Here is a 25396-nt window from a genome sequence, read left to right on the forward strand (position 1 = left end):
TCTTTTGTTTCAGAAGAAGTGAGTCTTAATTAATCCTAATTAATGAAACCCCTGTCTGTTAGTTTCGGAGATTGAATGCTTGGCTATGTAAACCGATGTGTTCGAACAATAAATCGTCAAGAAACTGAAACGCTGTTGAAGACGTTTTCCAGTAAATGCTGATTTCCATGATCATAGTGTTACTTTATCACGCCTACAGATAGCCGATTTATAATTTAATCCGGCGCGACTTTTTTTCCACATGTGAACAATTTGAGAAATTGCCTAATACATGAATTCGGCCAGCAGGCGGATACTATGAGGGCCATTCTGGAAACAGCAGTGGTGGTAGCTTTAAAACTTTGTAGAAAAAAATCCCCGTTCCTCTTCTCACGCAACACCATTGGCCGACTATTGTATCCTTCGCATTCCTATTTGTCGAGCCTTGCAGTGCGTTAGCAGATGACGTCACTTATTAAAATCTCCAGTCACTGAGCGAGGGTGCGAACAAAGTCCTTCAGCCAGCAACCTTTTGCGACGAGGTTGTGGTTATTCATCTATTATTGTTTATTTTAGTATTTGCCATTTTCCTCCAAAATATATCAGCTAGACACTATCGCCTACCAGCTAGCTAACCAGCTGTATTACAATCAACAGCTGCTGTTCTGCATGCAGTCATTCTGCACCGGTTGCTTGCTAACATAATATCTGCATTGTTTTCCTGACTGAAGAAACCAGAATCTCTGCAACTTCAAATTCTGACAGAAGTTGAATGACATATTCCTGGTGTATTTTATTTCCGCGTATCCTCCGAGGGCTTCCTGGGTGTTCAGTGAACACGTTTTTTTCTTTTTACAAATTGGAAAGGAAACGGATACAGTTTTGCATAGTTAGCTAGCGAGTTAGCTGCGTGCATTGTGTGTGCAACAGGCAGGTTTTTGGTGCTGTTAATATCAGAAGGCTCATTCAGGTCAATGTCCAGAGGTGCCGGTAAGTAATTTCTTTTTTGATAACTCGCTAATTGAAATGTGCACCCTCACACGACGCGTTAGCATAAAAAATCTAGCTACATCGCAAATCGTATTGGAGTGGTAACTTATTTGTGTGTTAGAAACATGTCTACTTGCTAAATTGGGACAGGTCTCATATTCTACAGCCTGAATTGATTTCTAAACTAGCTGCTAGCTAGCGAGGTAGCTAGTTAAACCTCCTTATTTAGATTTCCCCTTACACGACTGTAGTTACCTAAGGTGTCGCCCCTTCCACGATTTCCTGTATACGAATTTAGCAGTGCTTTTCCAGTAAGTGGACCACAGCCGGGAACATAACATATTCTTTGTTTGTTTACTCTTGGACGCTTTCACGTTGTATGGTGATAGGGAAAGGATTGCTAGCCTTGTAGTTATCATCGCAAAGTAACAACTGTAGCTAAGAACGTGTATAAATCTGATGTGTTTTCTAACCGACGAGAAGGTGAGAATGCGATATTTGTTTCGTTAAATAAAACTCCTTTTGAATTTGATGGTGTTGGTATTTGTTAGGTTTAGCTTGCCCGCTTGCTTGTCTATAAGAATATTGACCTAACCATAATCCGGAACTGATTTCATTTGGTGTATGAAACTGAGAAACGCTTAATGAATGGGCTTTGTGTTGAGTGATTCACACAGTGATCATTTTAGATTAATACAGTTATAGGAAGTTTGAGATTTGTCACGTGGTTACTTACTGGGTGGCTACATTATTTATAGACAGGATTCAAAGCGTACACTTGTTCATCTGTAGGTGTATTTATTTGAGCATTCGTTTTAACTGTTATGCTTTATTATTGGTAGCGATAGACTGCCAATACATTAAAATAACAGACAACTTTGTCCGTGTTGCACATAAGCAACATTTTTGCAAAGTGTCAAAAATTAAATTTATTAGTTAAACCTGTGATTTTTAAAGTCATTTGTTTCAGTAGTCTGTTAGGCCATGATCAGTCAGGCGACTCATCTTGGTGGTTCCCCATGAATTGTGATGCTGACTCATTGTAAGCTGGTGGATAGATACAGGAGTGAGTTTCTGCCTGTGTGGGAGGGAGCAAGAAGGGAAGGCACGTGTGAAATGAAGGGTGGACATAGTGAACAACCTTCTTGCTGTTCACATTTCTATAGAAATGTGTCTGCATCTGTTGCTATGTATGCTTATGCTGGCCTTGACATTACTACTCTGCAAAGAGCAGAGGCTTTTTGTTTTCAATTGGAGCCATCTTGAGAAGTTTTGGCCATGGTCTTTGTTTGCTGCTTTACTTGCCTGATTGAGGATTGCAGGTAAGAAGCATTTTTACAGATGGAAAAAAACAGAAACTCTGAAGGTCAGTCTTTCTTTATTAGATTATGAACTAGAATCCCTTTCTGTCCTCTATCAGACATGCAATTTGAGGATTCCAAGATCTTTCATGGCAACCTTTTTTATGGAAAGGTGTGCAGTTCTCCACTGGGAGATGTGTCAGGGACCACATGGGAGTTAATGGTATGCCTGTATGAATCCCTGCAGTATAGTCTGAGTGTAGTTAGGAGCTGCTGGATCTTTTTTTAGCTCTTATGCCCTATGGAGGAAATGAAAGCCTGTTAATTATGGCACCTCAGAGAATGACTGCAGAGTTGCCATTTGCTTTGTGATCATCTATTGTATTGAAAGAGGACATAAATAGGGTGAGTAAATTACACACCATTTGGATCCATAAATTTCATTTCACTCTGAAGGTATTAATATAGACAGCGTTGTCTTAGGCTTCTCTCTTGAAGAGTGAAGTCACCGAGCTGGTTAGAGACAACTTAGTCCAGGAGATTGCTGAACTCTTCATACAATGAGGGCCTGTGCTAGATATATAAATCAAAGGCTTTAAAGGAAAATGATTTAACAGGAAAAAGCAGCAGGTCATGCTGACATGATGCTGCTTCCTCGTCCACATCCTGAAAATTACGAGAGAATGTTAGTCACTCATGCTAACCAGTGTCAATCTGGAAGAGATGGCTGTTATTGTGATTAAGGGTCTGTTCTGAATTTTAGGTGCATCTGGGTCAGTCCTTGTGAAAACAGCTTGACTTTGTCATGTCCCTGTCAGATTCCATTGTAAATTGGGGAATACATGTCTTCAAAGTAATAGTTTTGGCAAAATTTCAAAAATCAGTGTTGATATGAGGTAAATGCGAAATAGTTAAAATCTGCCTTTTTTTGTGATCTAGGTGTCGTTTGAGACTTTGTAACTTTTGATACACACAGAGCTGGTGTCAAATTAAGGATATGTATATTCTCTCATTAGATTAGTCAGATTTTCAGTCAGAGCAAATTTTATTGGGACTTGCAATGTTATGTTATGCCACATCTTGACTGGCCACATTCAGGTGGAAGTGGAGCACAGTTCTTCAGCTGAGAGCAAGATGTAGGTTTGCATTTTTGTTGAATTTTTAGTAAAGATTAGTATACAGCATCAGAAGTTAATTACCCGTCAGTCTGCGTATGCTTTCCAACTGTAATAAAGCACAACAGAGTGCTTGCAAATTTATTTGCGTATATCATTGTGTTTTTTTTACAGTTATTTGCGTGGAAGCTTACTCGATAACTAACATACTGTCAAAACTGAAGGAGACAAATTGATTATGCAAGTGGCAGTCACCTCCTTCCTCTGCTAGGGCAAACAATAATTCTTGACTAGCCATTTTTCTTTTTGTAGCGTTTCTTGCAGTAATTCAATGTAACAAAAAGGCAACAAGCTTTCTTTGCTACACTTTTCATTCACTGAAGGCATCTGGAAGTGAAGTATCCTGATTTTTCATCACAGTGTTTGCATGGCTCTGCTTGGCTACATTCCTTATCATATTAGTAAGTCAGCTGAGATGTATAGTTTAAAGCATAAATGGAACAAAAACCTTGACTACACCGAGGTAAATCCAGGCCAGTGGAAACCAGAGATATGACCCGTTGTGTGGGCCAAATACAATATTATTATTACAATATTCCTGTCATCATAGAGGTACTATGCATTTTTTGATGGTCAGATGAGTGTCTACATATGATATAGTACATCCTATCAAAATAATAATAATCTCATCACAAAGTAAACAGATATTTTAAAATATAGCATATGCATTTAGTAATGAACCATGAAAATACTTTTGTAGTAGATTGTAAAGGCAAATGTGAAATTTTTCCACAATGGATACTGAATGGCAAAAATACGCATGTTGTTTTCCAAGACGTTCTGTGTGTCATACCCAAGTTGAGTCAGTTTCTCTGAGAATGATCCAGTATGATCTTTGTTTCAATGAGGGTTGCAACTCTGCGAGATTCAGGAAAGAACTGAAGAGAAAGTCCTCCAGCCGTTTCCCAAGTGGTTGTTTTTCAAGCGTAAAGTTTGCCTCAATGAAAGGGTGGTTGTGAGGAACATTGAGATTAATCTCTTTCAGTTCTGTGACTGGTGCATTAGTCACCTCTGTCAGCCTATGGCTGTCTGTATCAGCGAGCTATGCTGGCTCTGTCTCGTCGGGATCCACTGTCCTCACGCAGGGATCAGTCCACCAGAACATCCCGACTTTTCTCTTTTCCTCTGTGGATCCTGTGTCTGTTTCAGGTTAAATAAGGGGCTAGATAAAGGGTTCTGCTAACATGTCTGTTGTTCTTGTATTTTTGTGCTATCTTGGACAGTTGGACAGGTTTAAAAGTGCAGGATTAGGAGACTTGGGGAAGGGACAGGGGATTACCGCTCCCCGGAGGTGAAGAGAGAGAGGAGGGAGGGAGAGTTTCAGTTTTATGACAGTAACACAGAAGAGAGAGCTGTCTCCTGTCTTCTGAGCAACAGATGGCACACGCTGGGAGAATAGGGCTGCAGAGAGAGTTTTCGGTTGTAAATGTTCATTAATGTATACAGAAGTCAAAGAGCAGGGCAGGTAGTAAAAAGTCAGGGGGGGGGGGGGGGGGGGGAGAAAGCTCTGATCTGTTGTTGAGGTCTGCTTTTTGTCTGCCTTTTTGAAAAGGACGCCAAGGCACAAAAGTCTTCGTGCTGCAGGAAAAAAAGAAACATGATGAAACTGGCTTCTTCTTTTAAAGTCAGTTTTGAATTGTCTCTCCTCTGTGTGCTTGAAACCCGGTCAATGAAGTCAAAGGTGCGACGTGGGTCAGGAAGAGCAATTTGATGAAACAAAAGGACAGTTGCTTTTGTTACCATCCATTTATATTCTGTAAACTCCCAGTTTATGTGCAAAGAATAGCCTTTTGTTTAAATGTAACATAAAAGTGATAAAACATTATCCTCAATCCATCTGTATTACAGGCTGCATTTCTTCTTAATGGTATATGAATTCACTTTATTTCAGATTGTAAGTGTGTATGTATGTATTAATTGTCATATGGAATACAGCAATGTGGAGCAGAGGTTAGGGTGAGAAACAATATTGAAATGTAGGCATTATGAGTTCACCCTCTCTTCAGATATCTGCAGCAGAAATGATTATGGCAGTGTCTGGTCTGCTCGTGAGTGTATTACATCCTGGAGCCAGAGCATTGGCACAGAAGGCCCTCTTCTCCCAGAGCCTTACAATCACGGGTGCAGCAATCACCATGACTCATAGCCTCAGGAGCATGGGAGACCCAGATTGCACATGGAAAGCAAACATGGGCAGGTAACTGTACTTCCTGTCACCTTTTTTTGGGTCTTTATTTCCCTGATTGGATAACAGCGTGTGGTCATAGTAACCAGATCGGAGTGCTATAAAAACAGGCCCGGGGATTGCGTGACTGAGCAGTTGTTTGCATGTGTGTGGGAGGTGCGATGAGTCCGTGCTCCCTCACGCAGGCCAGGGGATATGGCGCATGCCGTACAGAAGAAAGGCACTGTGCTAAAGAGAGAGACACGCTAGACATATTTGACAAGGGTGGCTCATCAGAACTGTTTAATTTGAGAAACCATTAAGCTGCAGCGTGCATACGTCCAGGCGCGACCCTGAGCGTCTGGTTCTGCTTTGTGTGGCCGCGTGAATGGCGGTTTTCAGAGCGGGAGAAGCAGCTGAAGTAGAAGTAATCTCCCGCTGTGCGAGGGTAATCCTCCCCTCTGTGGAGCAGACCTGTGGCATCTGCCTCTGCGCGGGGATGGTGTCTGAACATGTGAGCCTTCTCTTCGGCTTGCGTCCGTGTGCTTCAGAGCACAGCGGAGATGGCCCGTTCGCTCCCTGTAGCCCTCTCTCCCCTTGTGGAAGGGGTGGGGAGCGTGCTCATGGACGTAGACTGTGCTGCCTGGTTCCATTTGCCACATACGTTTTCAGTTTGGTGTGGTCGCTTTCAGCTGATAAGATGTATATTTACTATCGGCCCCAAGTCTGGGATGATGATCGGTGGCACTTAGTAGGTGAACAAATGAGCTTCAGTTGAGCTGGATTTTTCACTGTAGCCTCATGTGTCATACTTTTACATTTCTGTCTGAGAAAGTGAAATCCCCAGCCTGTTTCTTCAATTCAGTCCTTTTGATTCTTCAAATCTAGACTAGATGTCACTCTTTTGGTTTTAGATAACCGGAAGGGACTGCGGTTTTGGTTTGATGGGGGCTCTCGTTTTTACTTTTAATTGCGCTTAATGCACTGAAGCAAGTGATGTGCCATGTTGCTTGTGGCAAATCTGCTGGGTGTGTACGGGCGAGAGTCTTCGTCCCCCTCTCCCCTTAAGGAAGCCTGTTTCCTGGGCTGAGGTCATAGCCTTGTTCCACTCTCAGTGCAATACAGAAGAGCCTGTCAACCAGGAGTTAATGCTGACTTGCTGCAACAAGCACGCTGGGAGCTGACTGTAGCTCGGAAGGAGGAAAAAACGAAGGGAGCAATGCCTGCCATTGTGTGCATGCAATAGCTTTCAGCTGTGGACGGAGAGAAGCAAAGAGCAGGCTTTTTACCGCTGTTTTGCCACAAGACTCGTGTCAGTGCCGATCTGTGCGCACTTCCTCTTAGAAGTAGTGCGTTTTTTTTTTTTTTCACATCACTGCTGGGAATTCATGGAGAAGAGAGAAGGTAAATAAATGGGGCAGCATTTGTAGATTCTGAGGCGTGTTCTTTTCTTAAAAAGAAGGAATATAGTAACAGTAAAGAGGAAATACACTGGCTAAATTGTACATCTATGCCGGACAAACAGTTGGCATAGTAACATATGTGTATTTTTTCCATCAGCCAGCAATGGAAGGAAGAGTGTTACCATTACCTTGTAGGATTTACGTTGGTAAACTCCCTTTGCTCCAGTGCTCTTATTTCAGTTCTTCTTTAAAGCGGCTGTGTCTCTCTGTTCAGACAAGTATGGTTTTGCATACACATATATGCGTGGCTTTGACAGTGGAGGACAGCGTGGTGGAAGTGCAGCACTTTGATCGAACAGGAGGAGATCAGAGTGGCTAAGACACTTCCTTCTCCTTCCCCTTCTCCTTCCCACAGGGCCGCAGCAAACATTCAGACTGCCGCTGACAGGAGTTTATTGTCACAAAATGTTGTTTAGAGCAGGCGATCGCGCTTTGACACTGAGCAGGCCCGTGCTGGGCAGGCCCTGCTGCCAGACTGCAGGGGTGGTGTTGGGGGGGGGGGGGGGGGGGAGTTTGTACTGGCCTTTGTGGGTAAGCCCAGGCCCCGCATCTCACATCCAGTCATTGTGATGTTGCGCATGTGACCCCTGAAAGGGATGGCGTGGTGCCAGCCCGTGCGCACGCAGCCTCCTCCCGGCGCGACCGTGGTGGGTGTGGCGCACGGCGAAGGGTCAGGGCCCTCGCGACGCCGCCTGCCGTGAGGTCAGCGTGGGTGACTCGCTGCGGGTGACGAGTGGTGTCGAGAGGACGCTCGGCAGCCGTGCCACAAAGGCGGATGTGGCGCACGTGGGCGGTGACATTCGCGTCCGTGACTGTCATCGCCTGTGACGAGCAAGATGTGACGAGACGTATGCATAACTATCAAGATTTCTACTGCTGTATCCATGTTTATATAATTTGTCTGCATTTCCGTCATTGAGTGCCCACCCCTGTTTCTCTAACCTTGGTATCTATAAACCTGCCTGTCTCATCCATGCAGGGCTGGTTTACATTGTTGCCCCATTGTTGATGAACAAGCGTTTTGTTTGTTGTCTTTAGGTAACTGTAGTCAGGCTTTAACAGGAGCGTGGGAATTGGGAAAACGGGATGCCTGTTTGTAGCAAATGTAAATCTTTATGTCTCACCGATGGATGGTGTGCCAACCAGCAGTTTGCTAAGTGCTGCTGGAGACTGGGTCTGTGCCTCAAAAGAAAGCTATGGCTCACATCAGGACAGTCTCAGCGCACTCCCAGCACAGCATTGAGGTACAGATGTGACTTGGCAACTTCCTTTGGCTTTCCTCAAACGGATGATGTAGTATTTTTTTTTTCCTTTTCAGGAAGGCAACCTTAACGCTTTTGTTTCACCCAGATTCAGATTTCCCTAGAAATAATCTGTGGAATTCCAGTGAACTGCAGACATTCAGCCTTGAGAAGGAAGTGTGCTAAAAAGAAACTCATGCAGTGTTCATGATCTGTTGTTTTCCATTTTCCACCCTCTCCTCAGCTTGACTTCCAACTTGCCTCATCGCTTTCTTTCTTTCTTTCTCTCTCTCGCTCTTTCTCTCCTTGTCCCACACACATTTTCTTCCTCTCCCTCCCCCTTACAATTCTTGGCTTGTGCAAGTTGTTACAGGAAGCTTGTATATTAGCACCTTTCCAACAGGAAGGATCTTTAGTACAGCTGCGATTTCTGCTAATTTGCAAAGAATCGAACCGATTTTTGCACACCTTGCTTGGTGTTTACCGGAGTTCAGTTCTAGAACTGTATGTTCTGGTACACATTCTTCTGGTACACATTCTGCTGCATTCCAGAATGCATAAATTTGGAAGTGTGCACAGCAGCAACATTTGAGCCTTTGTCATATGTGGCCCGCCTGGCTGGTTGCACACTTTCACTTTCTCAGCAACAAATGGGGCCTTTCAGTTACATATTAGTATTGTTTACGCACCCTCTTTTTGAGGTCTGAAACCCCCTTGCAGGCCCCAGACTAACAGCAGTACCTTGGGCAGCTCTCCCAGGGTCCGTCCCTGGGACACAGCTGCCGGGGGCATTGTGGTAATGTTCACAGTACGGCCCGTATTTGTGGCATGCGTTCAGGCACGTTCTGCCCAGGCCGCAGACAAAATGTGTCATGGGTCAGTCTGTATGAAATCAATCAAAATGTCTGCATTTGAATTTCTCAATATGATATTTAACCTGAATGTGCACAAAAGTGTGTATGTAGGAGAAATGGTCGCAGTGACAGGTTTGGACTTCAATGACCAACGTACCACTTTCGGCTCTGTTTAGTTTTACTAATGGCTGTTGTGTCATTCTTTTTATTGTAAATGGGCAATTAAAATGTCTTTCTTTGCGGGCATATTTACCGTAAAAGCATAACTTTTGTAAAAATCACAGACTACTTTGCATCTCCTGCAGATATCATGGGGTAAGTGGGCCCAGTGCAGCCTAGGTTATTCTTGAATGCAGAGAGTGTTACCAATCTTGCAAGTAATAAAATGACTGCATCTTGTACAAGTCTTGTAGAAAATCAGACTTGTTGTATAAGTAGCTCTATAAATCAGTACAGATATCCTGTGTAGAATGCAGACAGCATAAATATTGAATAGCAAATTTCTTTGGTGACAAAACTGATACCCATTATATTTTCAACACAGTATCTACTGTATCTGTTGAGTGACATTTAATTGCATTTTGTATGCAGCTTTGATTTACTCATAAAATGGGAATTTTCTTAATACTGCTCAGTATTTGTGTCAATTAGCTGCTCCACAGAATGCTCAGCTGAAATAGGCCTGTGCCCTGAGAGTTGCGGATGACCTCCAGACGTCTTTGATGTCATGCATGTTCATGGCCATTTCATGGATAAAGCTGAGAAAGTTCTCCAAATATCATTTTGGAAAATACTTGCTCAGATACATTGCCAGAGTAGGAGGGCAAGGGCAGACATTTTCAGCATAATGCATTTCAGGAGCTGAAGTAACAGTAGCCACAGGAATTCTTCTGTACATTTGGCTTGGCAGCACCCCTTGTGAATATATGGAAGAACTTAGTGCATGACTGTGCATTTTTCTAGACAGTGAGGGGCCTTACGGGTATTGAAAGATTGTTTCAATCTCTAGGTGAAATCTTTTTTTTTTTTTCTTGAGGCAGAAACATCACTTTCTGAAATATTTTACTTTGCTCTTAAACAGTAAAATGGATTTTTTTGTTCCATATCAGACGTAAACCAAAGTACTATAGGGACAATGTGCTCAGTTTTAGCAAAGTAAACACTTGGACACCACTCAATTGTTGGATGCCTTAATATGGAACTTGCCTCGTTTAATCGACCTTGAAATTGTTGCATTCACGGGATTAAGCAAAAGCCCTTCAGTTTAGTTTTAGTCAGTTACTGCCCTTGCATAAAAAGCTGTTTTACTGTATTGTGCAAATGCGCAAAGTCGCCGAAATGAAGAAAGAGGTCAGACGCTGCTGCTGCCTTTTCGCGAAGCCTGCCAGACGCCTTCGGCAGAGTGCTCCGGCCCGCGTGCGCTGTTTTGTGTCTTTGTGTAGGACAAACAGTGGGCCGTGTCAAAATTAGAGCTGGGTTTCTCAATCCACCACGTGCTCCCCAGGCTGTGTTCCAGGGAGAGGGGGAGTCGCAGTGACTCACGGTTTCAGAGGAAGAGGGCCGCCCAGCTAGAGCAGGGAGCAGAGAGGTGGGGCTTTTGTCTGCTCAGCCATTCATAAATGGAGAGTGTTGCCGGGGCTCCGAACTTAAATATAGAAGCTAGGGTGAGCACATTTGGTGGAAAATGCTGGCCGGGGCGGCCGTCACTTCCTCCGGCCGCACCGGCTCGTGTCATTGTTTGGAGGGGTAAACAGAGGCTGTCGGTTGCTGTGGGGATTCGCTGGTAGATGGTTATGAGCTTGCAGTCAGTGCCACTCCATCCAAGCACTGCTGGAATCTGCATGTCTTGTTCCCTGCCTAAGTGAATGGGTCATACATGTTTGACCTCCCCGTGACCCCTGCCATTACTCATTACGTCATGGGTGTAACAGCTAAGCAAGTGCACATGACAGCTTAGTAACAGTGAACATCCATTTCTCAGTAAAGGTCCCATAGGTGGGCGTGCTTGACTCCGATGGGCGGATTCATCCCATCGGCCCATCAGGCTGTTCATGTTGGGCCGCTTGGACTTGAGTGAATAAAAACATACTCGTGTCCACTGACGGGAGGTGAGAAAGGGAAAGAGAGACCTCTTGAAGTTCAGGTCTGAGTGGTTATCAGGGTTTCTCTGTGCCTGCCCTGTTAAACATGGCCCTCGCAGCTGCTGAGGTATTAATACCCAGTGACACTAAAACCTGGCTCAGACCTCATAGCAGCCAGGACTGGCCCCGTCAGACCCAGCAGCAAAGGGAGGTTACCAGAGGTGGTCAGGACAGCCGCTCGGGTTGCTGGGCACATACTTCTGAATTGACTGTATGAACCTGTTTGAATGCTTTCTGCTCCCGCCCCGGTCTAGCAAGCCAGCAATAGGAACTTTTACTGAATGCTTTGTGCCAAAACAGTTTTATATGTGTGCTCATCAGTCATTTTTTTCTCGTCCAGAGATTATAAAGTCATAACTTTGACATTTGATATTTTGTTGTATTAATAGTAATTGTGGTTTAATCTCTAAAAAAGGCCATAGAAAAGATTCTGTTAAATATATCACACAGAACATTTATAAGTGTTTTTCTCCCCCAGAGATCAAAAGTAGCTTGGCTTCACCTTTAGCCATTTATTTTCTTTGGCTGCTGGAATGTGCTTGTGTCTCTTCTGCTTGATATTAAACAAGATATAGTTTTGATAAAAGCGGTAGACTGCTGAAAGATGAAAGGTAAGATTCGTCAGAGATCGGGGTTAGGCCGTCATCCTCCGGGACAGGGAGCTTATCTGATATCGCACACAAGCAGTCGCCTCCGGAGCACAACTGGATAGGAAAGAGTCGTCTCCGAGGCTGGTTGCAAAGTCCATCTGTCAACACCAGCTTACTTTCCTCTGATGCATCACCTCTGTGTTATGTTCACGGACCTGGCGCACACAGAGGAACACACACATTTGCAGTGACTCATGCAGCGCATTCAAAATCGCCGGCCCGTTGTCTCCTTTTCTCCCATCTGATGCCATCGCTGCAGTCTCTGCCGGCTGCCAGGGAGCGTCCCGGTCGGCGCCTGCAAACACGAGCGGGCCTCCGTGAGCTTTCCCCCCCGGGCATTGTTTGCCCAGTGTTGTCATGTTGGAATTTCCTCTTACGGGCGCCTTTCCTTTACTGTCACATGCAGTTGTGTAGAGGTCATGTAGAGCCATGCTTCATGTGAGCCGGGGTGCTGCAGAGTCTGCAGATGTGGGGTGATGCAGTCGATGTGTTTGGTTCGTGGTGCATGCAGGGGGCCCTTCGTGTCTGACGGGGTCTTTGCTCTTCCAGGGAAGAAGAAAAAGCCTGGGCTGAAGATCCCAGATGAGGTCTTCAAACAGAAGGAGCCCAACCCGGTGTAAGTACTTCTGCGGGGTGCAGAGTGGCCCACGCTCATTGGGGCGATATGTACGTTTCTACTACATTTGTCTACAGTCAATGCTACAGTCACCCTTTAAAATGACTTTTGCTGAATTGGCAGGAGAGACTAGAGCAGAGCCCCAAAGCCACTGATTCAGGCGGCATTAATCCCTGTCACCCTCCTTGGGGGAGTTTGTTGTTCAGGAATTGTGGGTCTGTGTCTGGGATGTCTCCTGAGTACTGTGCTGTTCTGTTTCCACAGGCCCCCCCGAAACTTGGACTCGAGAACCTTCATTACCATAGGAGACAAGGTGGGTCCGGAAGGGGAGAGAGGGTGAAGGAAAGCAGGAGATGTGGGTCCTGCTCCTTTGGGGTGGCAAAGGCAGAGCTGGTCTGAGCGTGTGAGCCTGAGGGCTAGATGAGGTCACACAGCAGCATGGCTCTGACCCAAGTGCACAGACACACACACACACACACACACACACACACACTCTCCTTTTGCTGTTCCTCCATCTCTCTCTCTGTCAACACTGACATCACCACAAACGCTCACTGAATGTCTGTGGTACTGAGTTACTGCTTTATTTATACCTACAGATGTCAGCACTGACAACAACGGCATGGAAAAAAGAAGGTGGGGGGGGGAGGTTTTGTGTGTGTGCGTGCGTGTGTGTGTGTGCGTGCGTGTGTGCGCGTGCGTGCATGTGTGTGTGTGTGTGTGTGTGTGTTCGGGCATGTGCGCGTGTGTGTGTATGTATGCATGCATGCATGCGTGTGCGTGTGTATGTGTGGAGAAGCATGAAACAGAGAGCATTTTGAGGTCAGGTGATCTGTTGGAGGCTTCAGAAGCTGGGTCAAATTGTTTTGTCAAATCCACTGTGTCTGCAGCAGTACAAGAAATTGATACAAGATAGTCAATGTTCACAATTCATAACAAATTTTAGAGTCAATGTCACTGCACTGCTTAATTCATTTTTCTGGTTGTTTTACATGGTAGATGGCATGAAGGACATGTAACTGCTGCTGCCTGGCTGGAGCTGTGGGTTAGGGGTAGCTGGTCAGTGGAGCAGTTGCAGCTCTTACCCAGCATTCCTGTCAGATGTGTAAGAAGGGGGGAGGGTGGAGTGGAGTTTGTCTGATCTCAGTGGCGTGGGCCCTGGACGAGCTGCATCGTGCCTGCTGGCTGAGGTCATGCGGTCTGAGAGAGAGAGAGAGAGAAACTCAGGGAGAGACAGGTGCCATAGTGCTGATATAGCACATCGCCTGTTATAGGAGCAGGATTACCTTAAGAATATTAAATGGCATTTCAAAATAGTAGATCAGATTGTCAGAGTATACATGTGCAAATGTTGGGGTGTGATCAGAACAATATACTGCACAATCATAAAGACTGCAGTTTTTACTTTCTTCCCAGTCAGTCAGTAGATTATCTGTGTCATTCAGGCCTATACCACAAAGAGTCCGTGTGCAGAGGGAAGTCCTTTTTAGCTGCATTTCAAGTTGCTCCTAGTCCTTGTTTATTTGTAGAATAAACATCTAACCCTGAGTAGGACTTGATGTCAGGCAACACATGGTGCATGACTTTGTATTTCACAGTCCAGTTCTTTACAGTGTGCTAGTGAATTTAGTAAAGGACCTGGATGAACCCCTGGTCTGTCTAAAACAGGCCAGCCACACACATATATTTAGCAATGAGTGGGACCTGTAGCTAACGCTGTAGTGCAACAGATATTTACACACCCAGCTCTATTTTGGTTGAATAGGAATTTTGCTGGAGGCCAGAGTCAACAGGGGCACAGGTGTGGCTTTTGTCAGCACACACTGCTGCCTCAGTAATCTTGTTTATTATTTGGCCATAACAATACGAGGAAAGTGGTCGATTATCTGGGAAAAGACAGGAATGCAAACAGTGTGTTCTTTTAAGTGCTGGCTGTCTGCCTTTTTATTTCTCAGAATTTAATTTTCAGGGTAGCCACCACAATAGAGGTTTGTGTAGCATCTTCACGTCGTGCTTGATTGTCCCGTTTGATGCTGGCTGCTGAGACGGTTAGGAAGGTATCATGTTTCTGGGGACTTGGAGTGTGTCTCAGAACCAGGGTTCTGAGTCCTGGTCCAAGCAGAACTTGGCTGCAGTGCATCTTGGGAAAGAGGCCAACTGTCTCTGGCAGCAGTCCCAGGCAGACGAATGAGTTGGACAAGTGCTGGATTGGCTATGGGATTTTTAATTGCTCTCTCTTAGGGGAGTGGAGTGTAGGGTTCAGGTGATGTATCCTCTAACGTTCCACTGTGATCTCAGTTCTGCTTAACTGTTACAAGTGCAGTCTGTCTCTCATTATGCCATCGAAAACAGAAAACATTGTGTCATTCATTGGAAATGGCTCAGACTGTAATGAGGGCTGAAAGAAATAACTGCGCTGATCTGTAATCTGTGTGTCTGTGCAGCACTGTGAAAGTGATTATCAGGGCCGGCTGGGTGAGCCACCTGACGTCAAGGCAACACAAACAAGGGTGAGCTCACGTTAGACCAAAAGAACTGTAGAATACAATAAACTTTATAGAACACCAAGGGAAAGTTTCTGTGTCAGCATCAGCACACGTATAGTGTAACTGTGTGTTAAAACAATACATAAAAACATGCATTTTTATACTGTAGAAATATCAAAATTTGATGTTCATTGCTAATAAATCACCACCTCACCTCTTTATAGCATTATACCTTTGTGCTGCTCTCTCACTGTCGGCCCTTGCTCTTGACAACAGCAATAACTATGAACCATTTTAATTAAAAATACAGTAAATAAAATATTAGCTGCAGGCAGAGGAGAGCACCTGGTTCATTTATTGAAGCTTTCAGGTACAGTAAAGCATCCGCTGAAGATATTCTGCTTTCATCAGTGTGTAGCAGGGGGTGTAGCTCATTCTACATAATGGTGTGTGTTTTCTGTCTAACTCATCTTAAGAGCCCTGAGTCCCATCATAGAGACAGACGTCTTTTAATTCATTTTTAGTTTTGCTTTTGACACCCAGCACACACATACAGAACACAACACAAACCAGAACATTCTCTTTTGGGAGAATATCTTGAACATAATGCTACAAATGTCAGTGGGCTCTTACATATTGCAAATGTTCAGTGACTTAACTGTTGAAATGAAAAACAGTGTTTCTCGGGAATCAGTATTTTCAGTATTTTATTATATGCCATTTACGATCAGCAGAAACACTTGTGTAGTACACAGTTTTGTACCATATTAAGGAGACTGAAAAGACTGTAATTGCAAAGGATGAACTGTGATGAGAGTTTTGCCTTGTCATTGGGGTCATTTAGATCTCAAACTGAAGATTGTTCTGGTGTGCCCTTGTAAACTGTAAATACTCTAGAGCAGAAACCATGGTGACCAACCTGATGCCTGTGGCCTAATGAATTGTTAGATTCCCTTTGTAGTGATTGATTTTTTTTTGTTATGATAAGAGGAGAAACAATTAGACCCTTTTTTGAAGCTTAATTGCAAAACAACACCATAAAAACTACATTCGAAGTATTTCCAGCAGTAGTTCTCCTTGCTGTAATTATATTACAAAATAAATTAAAAATCTCACTGACCCTGGTTCAATGAAGTTTAATAAATGAATAATTCAGCCTCTGAAGGAGCCATGCTTGAGGAGACAGTTCTGGTGAAGTCATCGCTCTTGTCGTGTGTGAGATTGGCGGAAGGGTTCATCAGCATCTACGCGTCGAGTAGTAATTTGGGTAGCCCCGTGTTTCACATCTGAGCCGCCCTCTGCTGTCACACCTCGTACAGGAAGCCGTCAGCATCGGCGTGCGTCTGCAGTCGGTGCAGGCAGCAGCACACGGGAGAGCACCGGCAGCACGGTGGAATGAGGTGTGCAGGTGACAGCTTTTCCAGTTTTGACGTGGAGGATTTTGTTCCCCCTGCCTGCCCCATCTGTTAGATGTCATGTTAAAAACACAGCAGGGCTAAAGCCGTGTAAGTTTGAGCGATAGCCAGGAGTGATGATGCAGCCAGAGGAACACGGGGCCATCGGACCTCTCACGATGAACGCTTTTTCTACAAAGCTGTAGCTCTTCAGGTAAACACGGGGAATGAGAACATTCTGTCTGACCAAGCAGTAGTCACTGTTTGCAGAGTCAACAGATTGTGGCTTGCAACTGAAAATGCTGCTGGTGAAAAAGATACTCTCTGAAAAACAGAACTGTGATTACACTAGTATTGCAATGGGTTGGTCCATACCACAGAAACCTAACCTCTGTCCACTGGAGGCAGGCATGGTTTATATTTTCTGCCGGTTACATGTCTTTTGTACTGGTCCAAACCAAGATGGAAATTGTAGCCTTTGAATTCCTACCTTATTTCTTCACATGCTTTTTCTTACCCTTGAACTTATCGAACTGAGACACTGTCTTTTTATTTTACTCCCTGAATTAAAAAGACAGAGAATGACTGCGCTGTCAGTATGACTCTGAGATGGCCAGTTTCCCGTGAGTACTCTCTGCCAGCATTTTCCCATGAGTGTCCTCTCTGGGAATGTGAACTGCTGCAAGATCCCGAATGAATTCTTCTGCGAAACTCTCTGATGACTGTTATTTTCAGTGTCTTGCAGCTACGTCTGCACTGTGCTTAAACTGCACATTACTGCCTCTGAAAGCCCCACTCTCTCTTTGTTGTGCAGAACTTCGAGGTGCAGGCAGATGACCTTGTGTCCCTGTCTGAGCTGGGCCGAGGGGCTTATGGTGTGGTGGAGAGGGTACGGCATGCACAGAGTGGAACCATCATGGCCGTCAAGGTGAGAGACTCTGTCCACCCAGAAACATCACCATCAGAACATTTATTTTCCCATGATTATTGCTAATGTTACCTTAACAAAAATCAAGGCAAAATTGACATAGGCTGTAATGACTTTAGAAAACTAGCATACATGTTCTCATTAACACCAAATGTGTGGCTTACTGTATAACTACTGCAGTGTTAACAAAAATGCAATAACAATGTTGGTCCAGTTTAAATGTAAGTCAACAGGATGATTACAGTCATTGTAAGAACTGGCAAAAAGTCATCTAAAAACATCTCACAAAAGACTGCTTGAGTTTGAAAAGTTTGAATTCTTAGCAACCCATGACAGCCCAGCCCAGTGTTGAATAATGTCTGAAGTGAACATGTCTGCAAGTTATATGCATATTACTTTTTCAGAGGATAAGAGCAACAGTCAACAGTCAGGAGCAAAAGAGGTTACTGATGGACCTGGACATCTCCATGAGGACGGTGGACTGTCCATACACGGTCACCTTCTATGGAGCTTTGTTCAGAGAGGTAGGTCTGGGAACTCATGGCTGTTTTACAAACGCCATTCCAATCGCAAAATAAACATGGGTGGAAAGCAGGCAAGTGTTCATTTTTAAATGTTCATTCATGGCCATGTGTGGAATAGTAACTGGAAAGCTTGCTTGGACATTCAGCACAGTGACATAATCCCTTCTTAAGCCATAACCTCAGAATGTGGCTAACAGCAACATAGACGTGTTGGTATGAGTTTTCTATTGCTTCAGAGCACAACGTTGAGTGTTACTTAAAAGGGTGTGGAGACCCGTGGTCTTAATTAGTGACAGTGTGTACATCTGTGTCTTCTTTAGGGTGATGTGTGGATTTGCATGGAGCTGATGGATACCTCGCTGGACAAGTTCTATAAAAAAGTGATTGAGAAAGGCAAGAAGATCCCAGAGGACATCCTTGGGAAAATGGCAGTATCTGTGAGTGTCTGCCTGTCGAGGGTGATGTAACAGGTGCAGCAGAGAGTGCAAATATGACTGATTCTGTGACACGTGTCTGGCCTCCTGCTGAATCTGCAGTGATGCTGTAGACAGTACTGAAGTATGCTTATGCTCATTGCAAAAGGTTACAGACCTCTAAAGAGCTCTTTATTCTAATGCATATTGACTGGCTTTGCTCTGTTGTGATTTTGTTAAGATTATGAAATGTTCTTCCTTTTTTGCGGTCTAGATTGTGAAAGCATTAGAACATTTGCACAGTAAGCTGTCTGTGATTCATAGAGGTAAGTAGTGCCCTCTGGTGGAGCTTTGTGATGTTACAGTTGTCTTGTGTTTATGGTGTTGAGCCTTGTTGCACAATGTGTTTTGATATAAATTTGGTAGTTGCTATTCTTGGTACTCTTAATTTAAAAATGGAACTAAAAGGCAGCCGAGAAGACTGGTATATATTTATCCTGTTCATATATTCATAATCTGTTCTATATTTAATTGTCTGTCTCATGATTTTCTCTCAGATGTGAAGCCTTCCAATGTACTCATAAACAAAGAGGGCCATGTGAAGATGTGTGACTTTGGCATCAGTGGGTACCTGGTGGACTCTGTGGCCAAGACGCTGGACGCCGGCTGCAAGCCCTACATGGCTGTAAGTGGGACCTGCAACTCCATTCTCCATCTGAACTTGTCATGGTTACTAAGGGATACCTTAAAACATATGAACATAAGCAGTGAAATGCAGCAATAGTATTGAATTGCACAAATCATTGTATGAGATACTTCTTGGTTATTACATTATTTTGGATGTAAGTATGGAGATAAAGTTATGATGTGGCAAATCCTCTGCACACTGAAGGCTTGCCTCTGTCTGTGGCTTTAACTCTCTCCTCCCCTGCCTGTTTCTTTCACTGTGTGATTAACCTTCTCCCCCCTAGTCTGTCTCTATCTGCCTTGATTAACCCTCTCCTATTTGTGTCTACAGCCCGAGAGGATTAACCCGGAGCTGAGTCAGAAGGGTTACAACGTCAAGTCAGACGTGTGGAGTCTGGGAATCACATTGGTCAGTCATTATCCTCTGTGCATCACTCTTTCTCCACTGCTCGCAGTATGTCTGCAACCAAAAATACTTCCAATGAATAATAATTAAGAATAAAAAAATAACAGTAGCTGTTGGAAGCAATTTTAAAAGCAATGTTAAAGCGATTTCCTAGGTTCTGCTCTGCACCACAACAGGAACGTCCATGGTTGTTGGTTGCAGATTTGGCACACTTGGCCTTCAAGGGGCGCTGCAGGTGCCATGCAGTAGCTGCAGCTGTGAGCAGTTACACTGTGTAGTAGTAAGGCTTAATATGGGCAGCGCCTGCCATCATCTCCTACTATTACTCCTCAGTTAGTCTTTCCTTCATGTTGCAGAGATTGGGGAATCTGTGCTGTGTAACTGTATCTTGGGGCTAAACAAAAATGTCAATATATTTGACAGAAGTTTTTTGGCTACAAATTCCAGTCTGCCCACATACGTATTCATTCTCTCAAATATAAAGAGAATAGCCCCCCCCCCCCAGCCTTGCCCTTCTAAACAAAATCAAACCCAGAGCAAGAACTTTGTTCCATTTCCATGCTTTATAAGGATATTAAACTCCAACATCAGTCCGTGTGTGGACAGGTTTATGCACGTGTCACGCATTCTCACTCTTGCTTCTGTCAGATTGAGATGGCCATCCTGCGCTTTCCGTACGAGTCGTGGGGCACGCCCTTCCAGCAGCTGAAGCAGGTGGTGGAAGAGCCGTCCCCTCAGCTCCCGGCAGACCGCTTCTCCAAGGACTTTGTCGATTTCACTGCACACTGGTGAGATGGTGCTTCTCTGCATGGTCACCTTCAACTTCACACTGTGCCAACACAGAGCGTTATCAGATATCAGATATACTTAGCTGCACCCTGAGATTTAACCTCCCCAAAAACTTTAGGGTGTTATCAATTTAAGTCACATTCTGTCACAGGTTTCTCAAGATCTGTTGTGTTTTCTTTAGGAAAGAGTCATTAGTGCAAAGTGAGATGTTTTTTTTGTGATACTAAATGTGAATATATTTTTGTTTAGTTTGAAAAAGAACCCAAGCGAGAGACTGAACTACCTTGAGCTTATGGTAAGTTTGAACTTTCAGTACAAATGAGAGTAAGGTTGCTTCACTTACGACAGCCCACAGTTTATTGACTCTTTACCTCCCCCTCTGCAGGAGCACCCATTCTTCAAGACACACGACTCCAAGGAAACAGATGTAGCTTCTTTTGTGAAAGAGATTCTTGATGATAGCCACAACTGACCCCCTCCTCCTCTGCTGTTTTTTTTTTTTCTGTTTGTACCATAAAAGTGTACATTAGCCTCCCTAGATTTACAGTGGAAAAAAACGGTGACTCCCATTTGCCAAGAAAACCATTTAGAAGCACGGTGGACTTGCCGAAACGGTATTTACAGTATTTGTTAGCTGTTTTTAAGATGTTCAGATACATGCCTACGGTTTGGTATACAGAGACGAAGGAAAATGTCTCTGATCATTCACACCAGACAAACACACAGGTATCACTTTAACCTTTTCTCAAATTACAGTGTTTGAACTTTGGGGGTAAAAAAACCTCCCTCTTGGTCCATGAAATCCCTGAAAATGATAAAGCTCTCTTGTTGAAGCTATGCCAGTGGCCCAACCACACACATACACACACACACACACACACACACACACACACACACACACACATACACACAGACACACACGCGCACACACATGCAGTGTGTACATTTTCTGTGTCCACTCAGAGGCTCATCTGTGTGTGCTGAACACCACCATAAGCTTCTAAGGGGCTGCTTTACTGTTCTGTCTGTATTGTGTATATATGGCAGTGAATAGCCTGCTGAATGTATTCAAAAATAGGTGTGTGGGAAATGGTTTTCAGAGTCAGTCTAAAGGTTGCATTTATTTATTTGAATCTGTTTTGTAGTTGGGAAAATGAGGGGAAAAGCACTATCTTGCATCTAAGTTAAATATGGCTATTCTCAAAGGCATAGAAATGTGAAATACCCTTTACAAAAGCAAATCTTTAAGGCTCAATTTTTACACATTTATTTTTTATCTTATATGACTTCTCTCTTTGTTGGATATCCCTGTTGGTGGCTGCTATCAGCCATGCTCAACTGGAATGCATTCAGAAATGTGTAGATTGATTATAATGGGAAATTCAAAGGAAAATCAGTCTGCTAACCCGCTGAAGTGCCTCTGACATTGTGAATGGAAAAAAAAGCCTTTAGATGTTAATCCCAAAACCTTAAGAAGTAGTAATAGTATTTGGTTGATGCTGTCTCTCACAGGGTCATTGCAGGTCTAGATGCCTTGCCCATATGTCAATAAGACAGACGGAAAGAGTTAGACTAGGTATAGTAACTTCAGAATTTTCTACAGAGGCAAAGCCAGAGACTCTCTCTAAGGCACCCCCTTCTCCACAAGAACAAGTCAACCAGAGGTACACCTGCCCTGGCTCAATAGAGTGACTAGTCATGCAAGTCAGCACTCCCTCTCCTGGCCAGCATGGGATTGTTCAATCTATTTTTATGAGTGTTAGATTTATTGTTCATTTTTTATTTTGGTTGCGTGACATTTCTGGCCGGGCATGGTCTTACCCCCTGCCCCACTCTCCCGCCCCCCCCTCCCCAGCACCATGAATGTTGCCAAAAAAATACAACTTATCCTTCAGCTCTTATCGCAGTGGACGTGCCCTTACGAGTGTCGTCCATTTGGGGTCGGCAGGCCTGCAAGCACTCTGTGTTGTGCCCTGGATGGGAGCAGGGGTGGAGCTAAGGTGCCGTAGAGGAGCACCTCTGCAGGGTCTCTGGAGTCCTGCAGGAGGGAGGGAGAGCAGGCTGCTGTGGCAGAGATTCAGTGTTCTGGAGGAGCAAGGCCTCTGTGCTGCTGTGAGGAACTTGCTTTGCTTTCAGAAGAATCGCTGTTACCAAGAGATAATGTGATCTGGGGACACGGGGTGGGTTGTTCTGCGGGTGGGGTGGGCGGGGCGAGTACAGTGTGGCTATTGTAAAGATTCATTTTAATTGAAGAATCTATATATATGTATAAAATACAAATGGAAATGACCTAATAAAATGGTTTCGTTGGACATGTCCAAAATGTTTTTGAGCTAACATATGTGTCTGTGTCTGTCTGTGACGATCAAAGTGTGTCCTCTTACAAGGTTTTTGTACTCTGATGTGATCACATAAAGTGGTATACAGAGATTAAAAATTACTTCTCCAAATTTTACATAAAATAAGAATAAGGCACAACTGTGAAGGACATGCCATACCATCGCTGATGGTCCTGAACTGTCTATTGATATTCTTCCCTGTCTGACATTGGCAGGTTTAAATCAATATAATTTGAAACACATGAAGCAAAGGTATCTTCATAGTTTTCATGTAACATGTTATAGCATTCTAAATAGAGGGAAAACAAATCGGATGAAAACTCTAAACTCCTACATGCTCCCCACCACTGGAATTTTACAGTGTGATTTAGCAAAGCAGAGGCCTGTCTGCATGGCTACAGTGTGAATCGGCGCTGTCTCTGCATTACTGTGTCTCCACCCCTATTCACTTCACCTTGAGTGTTCTTGCGGGCACATAGGAAGCCCGTTTGAACCACATGTCATGGCTGCTGGGAGAACAAACCTTTGTAATGATGCTATTATCATCAGTACTGATTATGAACAGGCTGAGTGCCACAGACTGAGCCTCTGAGTGCTCTGTTCTTCTGCGAACACCTGTGAGAACAGCACAGTGAGGGGGAAACGTGTTGTGAAATTGTGCATTACGCATACATTCCGGCACTTTCCAATGGCACAAAATGATTGGGCACAGGGCCAGGGTCTTTTCAGGGGCCTGGCTGTATGTCTCAGATAAATAAAGGCTTCCTTAGGCAAAGATGACGGTTATAAAATGTATTGTAGGCCAGAGTTCAAATCAAACACTGATACCTCTCAGCACACTCAATGAATGAAATATTCCTGTAACTCCTACAGTACCTCAGACATTCCTCAGCTCATTGTTTGGACTGATGAGATGTATGATGAGTGTATGCACTGGAGCTCTCCTATAACTGACACTGGCAAGGCAGTGACATGCACACTGCAGTGAACTCTCATAGAAGGAGAGCATTTGGATGGGGGCTTGTCTTTCTCTGCCACAGCTCCCTCTGACTTCCTGTCTGCCCACAGATCCATCTCTCTGAGCTGGCCTGCGTGCTGGCCTGGGCCTGTCACGTTACACTGCTGATTATTCACTCAGCTGTGATAGCGGGCGCACAGTCCCACTACGCCCTCGAGCCACCACCTGCCACCTGCCCATTCCAACAGAAGGGTGGAAGCACAGCCCAGTGGGTGTTGGGGATAAGGAAAAGGTTAGGCCCTGCCCTGCAACCAGTGTGAAGATGTCCTTCAGAAAACAACCCCAATGCAGGTTTACAAACCTGTAGAAATTCTTCTGTTGCTTCAGTTTTGCAGCACTAACATAACATAACATAACATAACATAACCTTTCTCTGCCATGGCAACCACAGAGTAATACACTTTGTCATTCATGTGGCGCTTAGCTTGGTGCACTGAACTCTGCCTGGCAGAGACGTTAGTGATCAATGAGTTCATTGCATTGAAATGTAGCTACCATGACACCGAGGTTCTACCCCCTGGTGCACATTGGGTTTTGATGGCCTGTTTTGTGGCATGCCACTGTTAATGCATTCAACATCAATGGCACCTAACCATGTTTATAATTAAGATGGGGTGTGAGGGATGCAGGGAACAATGGGGTTTCTCTCACAGAAGAGCATCCTGTGTCCACAGGCTGATCCATTACACAAGCAGGGCATGAGCATTTCATATGTTCAGTAGAGACTGAATAACTTAAGCTTATCTATTTATTTGCACAAATAACATGTCTACATTACTCGCTTGCATATCAGTACCACTGACTTAGATGTGTGGTCTTTTAGTCCCAGTTCTTCTTGGCCTTGAGCAAGCATATTTTTCTGCTTACACCAACACCATGAGATCTATGATAAGGTGCACAATCACCAGATTTCAGAGCAAGAGCAGCATGCTAAGTTACTCATGGGGTGTTGCTAATGTGTTGCTAAGTTCAGTAGTGCCACTGTACAGAATATAATGCACTGCATTTATGCTTTAATTCCACAAGAGGGCACTCCATAACAGTCTAAATCATAAGTTAGGACTGTAGCTGTTACACTGACAACCTGATGAAAACTAGAATAGCTTATCATGCTAGCCTTTCATGAGTTAGATAATACATACAAAATTCTGCTTAAAATCACAGAGCTGCTGGAAAACTACATTCATATGCTCATTTTCATCCACATTCTCAGCAGCTGCAGATACAATAGAAATATCTACAGTAAGCAAGTTCTGACAACCACTTGTTGTCACTGTGAGGGCAATGCTAAGTGTCCTTTCTGCTGGTATTTTCTCCTGGTGACCTTTTCCTGTTTTTGCTATGTTCAAAGCCAACAAGTCAAAACCCAGGAAACAAATTGGACCATTAAAGCATGTAATGCCAGAGGCTTGGCGAAAAAAAAAAAAAACACATTTTGACTGCACAACCCAGATGTCAGCTTGTGAACCTGCACATCTCTAGAGCAAGCTTTATTATTGTCAGGTGACAATGCAAATGGTATCCTTAACAGGAACACCTGTTTTCTTGTTTACAGGATTGTTGTGGTTGCCAGATGCCCTATCACACATAACCTGTGGGTCTTTTCTGCTGGCTGCAGCACTGCTCCAAAAGGCCACATCTCTCGACACGCAGAGCGTGTTTCAGGAACCGGTTATGTAAAAGACCTCAAAACAAGGTTAACTGAACCCAGCTGAGCTAATAGCACAATTTGTAGGAAAAGAATGAAAGAATGAATAAACAAATTAATCCAGAGTGGCCCTCTGGCCTTAGAGAAAAGCCCCTGCGGTTAAAGGTCTTATCTTGACCAAGCCAGGACC

At 44.1% G+C, this 25396-nt stretch overlaps 1 protein-coding gene across 1 annotated transcript; it reads left to right on the forward strand.

Annotated features, from left to right (window-relative positions):
* Positions 1 to 487: 487 nt before the first annotated feature.
* Positions 488 to 22051, forward strand: LOC118782316 (dual specificity mitogen-activated protein kinase kinase 3-like). Its single transcript, XM_036535630.1, has 12 exons — positions 488 to 969; positions 12508 to 12574; positions 12839 to 12887; positions 17269 to 17382; positions 17787 to 17906; positions 18227 to 18343; positions 18594 to 18645; positions 18877 to 19004; positions 19338 to 19415; positions 20061 to 20200; positions 20451 to 20496; positions 20587 to 22051. The coding sequence occupies exons 1-12, from the start codon at positions 954 to 956 to the stop codon at positions 20671 to 20673; spliced, it is 1014 nt and encodes a 337-aa protein (XP_036391523.1). The 5' UTR covers positions 488 to 953; the 3' UTR covers positions 20674 to 22051.
* Positions 22052 to 25396: the final 3345 nt, after the last annotated feature.

Source organism: Megalops cyprinoides, chromosome 1, assembly GCF_013368585.1.
Source record: "Megalops cyprinoides isolate fMegCyp1 chromosome 1, fMegCyp1.pri, whole genome shotgun sequence".
NCBI classification, from domain to species: domain Eukaryota; kingdom Metazoa; phylum Chordata; class Actinopteri; order Elopiformes; family Megalopidae; genus Megalops; species Megalops cyprinoides.